This window comes from Micromesistius poutassou (assembly GCF_964030765.1).
Source record: "Micromesistius poutassou genome assembly, chromosome: 14".
NCBI lineage: Eukaryota > Metazoa > Chordata > Actinopteri > Gadiformes > Gadidae > Micromesistius > Micromesistius poutassou.
Genome location: NC_140284.1, coordinates 12,034,933 through 12,039,391, shown reverse-complemented (window position 1 = coordinate 12,039,391; position 4,459 = coordinate 12,034,933). Strand labels below are relative to the sequence as shown.

The following is a 4,459-nucleotide window of genomic DNA, read 5'->3' as shown; positions in this document are numbered from 1 at the left end:
CTGTGTTGACTCTAACCCTGTCTCTAGTGCTACAATAGGGTGGTCTGTGTTGACCCTTACCCTGTCTCTAGTGCTACAATAGGGTGGTCTGTGTTGACTCTAACCCTGTCTCTAGTGCTACGATAGGGTGGTCTGTACTGACCCTAACCCTGTCTCTAGTGCTACGGAGAGATTGGTCTGTATCGACCCTTACCCTGTCTCTAGTGCTAGGGCTAGGGACAGGGTTAGGGTTGTCTGCATCGTTGCAGCTGTTCCAGGAAGCCAGGGTTGGGGCAGCAGGCCGGCCGTGCTGTTTTCACCAATGACAAGGCTTCTTCAAAAGGTTGGCCATCACATGACATCAGATAGCCAATCACCACCGCTGCTGCCCTGGAAACTCCTGTGTTGCAGTGCACCAACACCACACCATTCTGAGAAAGGAAGACAGAGAGAAAGCTATCAGATATATTCACTCAACATTTACAGAGGACACTCACAAAACCATAACTTCTTAGACCTTAGACTCTTAGACCACTACAGGCATCAAAGAGATACTGAGGGGCTTTCTGCGTCACATACAACCAGAAATAGGGTATGGATCAACTGCAGCACCTGTGGGATGGGCTGTTTTGGGTAGAGCAGAGTCAGCCATCACTAATCCAAGGTGGCCGGTCTCTAGTCTGCTGGCGCCACACTACATAGAACGCCCTCTGTGGGGACCTGGCCCGCAGCACAACCTCAACCGGTCCGGGGCTGGACCTACTCCTCTCTCATAGAACACATGTGCTCCTAAGTTGAAAACTGTAGGAGCGAATAAAGAATTTTAGGGCTGAAATTAAATTTTGTTAAATAATAGAGCGCCCTCTCTCTTACCAATAATGCAGATTAGGAGCCCCCTGTTCCAGGTCGTGAAGCCCTCAGCAGGTAAACACAGCTAAATACACTGGACTCATACCACATCACTACATCAGGGCCGGAATATTGGCGGTTTAGCCAAAAGTGGGAATTTAGATAGACTAAACTGACATTAGATTGACCAAACTGACATTTCACTGTCAGTTTAGTGTCAGGACGTTCCTGGTAAGTGGTTCCGTGTAAAGCCTGTCCAGCGTGTAGGAACAAACCTATTGTTTACATCCTCTGAACAACATGACTGCTCAACATAGTCTTTCATGATTTTCTTGGCAACTGCTGTTTACTGGAGAACACGTTTGCCCAGGAGGCATATGATTCTGGGAGTGGAACCGGTTCACAATTCCCATCCCTAATCCTGTCCTGCTGAAAATACTGAATACTCAATGATAAGACTGGGTTAATGGCTGTGATGTCTCTTTGGCTGTCTCTCTACCGGCCCTGTCTGTCTCTACCGGCCCTGTCTGTCTCTCTAACGGCCCTGTCTGTCTATACCGGCCCTGTCTGTCTCTACCGGCCCTGGCTGTCTCTCTACCGGCCCTGTCTGTCTCTACCGGCCCTGGCTGTCTCTCCACCGGCCCTCTCTGTCTATACCGGCCCTGTCTGTCTCTCCACCAGCCCTGTCTGTCTCTTTACCAGCTCTGTCTGTCTATACTGGCCCTGTCTGTCTCTCCACCGGCCCTGTCTGTCTCTTTACCGGCCCTGTCTGTGTATACCGGCCCTGTCTGTCTCTACCGGCCCTGTCTGTCTCTCCACCGGCTCTGTCTGTCTCTCTACTGGCCCTGTCTGTCTCTACCGGCCCTGTCTGTCTCTACCGGCCCTGTCTGTCTCTACCGGCCCGGTCTGTCTCTCCACCGGCCCTGTCTGTCTTTACCGGCCCTGTCTGTCTCTACCGGCCCTGTCTGTCTCTAGTGCCCTGTCTGTGCATCACTTGGGGCGTGCATGAGAGTGTGGCATGTGTGTTCCAAGAAAAGTAAAGGAGGGTTCAAATCATTTGAGAAAAAGGAAAAGAAAGAATTGTAATGTACCAAATTGTAATAATCTGCAGGCTGTGGTGATAAATAATTGTATTCACGGTCAGAAATCCCCTTCCCTAAACATGTGGTCACTGCCCACTTTGTGCCCTCAGATAGAGGCTCTGTCCCTTGAATGCTGCTCCTTTTGTCAACAAGTCTTTACTTGAGTACGGACACCCATTAGTCTAAGGTACCAGTTCTCTCTCTCTCTCACACACACACACACACACACACACACACACACACACACACACACACCAACCTGTAATCTAAGACCCACTTAGCCAAGGATAGAGGGATATGATGCTTGTTTATTTGTGTGTCCATGTATGCATGTATGCATGTGTGTGTGTGTGTGTGTGTGTGTGTGTGTGTGTGTGTATCTGTGACACCTATGAACCCGGTGATATCTGATCTGTATAGACTCAATAATACATCACCTAACCCCAAGGCCACCTGCATTATTCAGTGGTGATTACAGAAAAGAGTAAAATAAAGGAGAGTTAAGAGGAGAGAAGAGGAGAAGGTGAAGTAGAGAGGTGTAGTTTTACCGGTGTAGTGGTGTAGTTATAGAGGTGTAGTTTTAGAGGTGTAGTTATAGAGGTGTATGTATAGCGGTGTAGTTATAGCGGTGTAGTTATAGAGGTGTAGTTATAGAGGTGTCGTTTTAGAGGAATAGGTATAGAGGTGTAGGGGTGTCGTTGGAGAGGTGGAGGTGTGACGGTGTAGGTGTAGATGTAGAAGTGTAGGTGTAGCAGTGTAGCTGTGTATTTGGAGCAGTGTAAAGGTGTAGGAATAGAAGTATAGATGGGTGGCTATCGAGGTGTTCGTATATGTGTAGAGGTGGAGGTGTAGAGGTATGTGTTTGGAGGTGTAGGTGTAGTGATGTAGCAGTAGAGAGAGGTGGAGGTGGAGGTGGAGGTGAAGCAGTTGAGAGTGGAGAGGAGGAGGTGGAGGTGTGGAGGTAATGTGTTTGGAGGTGTAGATGTAGTGATGTAGCAGTAGCAGTAGCAGTAGAGAGGTGGCGGTGGAGGTGAGACCTCCTCCTGGGCCTGTGTGATGAAGCGGCAGCAGTCCTTGAGGTGGGCGGTCAGCTCGGTGTCGGGCTGGTCCAGGATCTGAACGCTCTTGTAGATGAAGAGCAGAGGAAACACGTTCTCTACCCCGTAGGCCACGTTCAGGATGTGGGATACCTGGGAACAGGAAGAGGAGGAGCCCTCAGAGTACTTTATTGTTTGGGCTACTGAGATATGTTGTTCTGTCCATGAAGACACAACGCACATAAATGTAACCAAACTGAAACAAGTTGTGTCCACCAGTAGAAGGCTGTGGTTGTACTGGGCAGCTCCCAGTAGAAGAATGTGCCTTTAATGGGCAGCTCCCAATATAACCAGTACAAATCAGGCTTATACAAGACCACTAGACCCAACTACCTTTACCAGACCACTAGACCCAACAACCTTTACCAGACCACTAAACCCAACAACCTTTACCAGACCACTAGACCCAACAACCTTTACCAGACCACTAGACCCAACAACCTTTACCAGACCACTAGACCCAACAACCTTTACCAGACCACTAGACCCAACAACCTTTACCAGACACAACCCTTTACAAGCCTGGTTCTCAAGGGCGCTCGTGACCAGAATACTAGTCTGTTTGTGGCAGGAAGTGGAACACGTTTCATACGTTAAATATATGGAACAATCATGACAATATCTTAACCGTTCAGCCCAATGCACAATCCATATTAATATTAAAAGGAAATGTACCAGTTCCAACACTCCATCCCCCCCTCAGCCCGGCCTATAGGGCGCTGTTCTCCACTATAACTCTGGTAAACCTCTCATTAGACACCGATATAGGCTGGCCCAGGCCAGACGACCCCAGAGACTAACAAGAGCAAGGCCCCCAGGTCTGTAATGACCCCCCCGCTCATCGTTTCAGCCATTGGCCCCTGGCAGAAGCCTGAAGTTCCAGGTAGCCAGGAAGCATGGGTACAACTGCTGGGGCCATTCTGATCAGGGACCTGATACTCCAGTTCTCTTATCGGTTTCACTGCAGGCCTACTACCATGGAACTCATCAGGTATCAATACCTTGTACTTCTTTAGAGTTCCAAAGTCATGGGCTGCATCCTGAGAACCTAAAACACAAAAACGTATTGAGCAGTAGTTTATTAATCAATGATCAATAATCCATACAATATGAAGTATTAGCTTATCAATCAATAATCGTCACAATATTAAGCAAGATTAGTATTTTAGCAATCACTGTAATCAATAGCATAGAGTTAATTTATGAGTAATGTTATTGATAGGAGTAACCGATTATTAATTATTATTATTATTATTATTAATGATAGTAATGTTAGCATCCTGACTCTAGAGAGTGATAAGAGCGGTCCTGAGTTAGGATGAGTGTGAGGATGAGTGTGAGGATGAGTGTGAGGATGAGTGTGAGGATGAGTGTGAGGATGAGTGTGAGGCAGCAGTGGGTCCTCTACTCACCCAGCAGTAAGAAGGGTTTGATGGTTCCTATCTGCAGGTC

General features: G+C 47.9%; 1 protein-coding gene across 1 annotated transcript in view; it reads right to left on the bottom strand.

The window, feature by feature from the left end:
- Nucleotides 1-224: 224 nt before the first annotated feature.
- dusp19a (dual specificity phosphatase 19a) overlaps nucleotides 225-4,459 on the bottom strand; it is a gene marked incomplete at both ends in the record, with an annotated part of 4,418 nt that continues 183 nt past the window's right edge. Inside the window, 4 exons of the mRNA XM_084478959.1 lie at nucleotides 225-410; nucleotides 2,948-3,100; nucleotides 4,009-4,055; nucleotides 4,420-4,459. The exon at nucleotides 4,420-4,459 is cut by the window's right edge and continues 183 nt beyond it. Of these exons, the coding sequence (XP_084335085.1) occupies nucleotides 225-410; nucleotides 2,948-3,100; nucleotides 4,009-4,055; nucleotides 4,420-4,459 (426 nt within the window). The remainder of the gene's footprint in view (nucleotides 411-2,947; nucleotides 3,101-4,008; nucleotides 4,056-4,419) is intronic.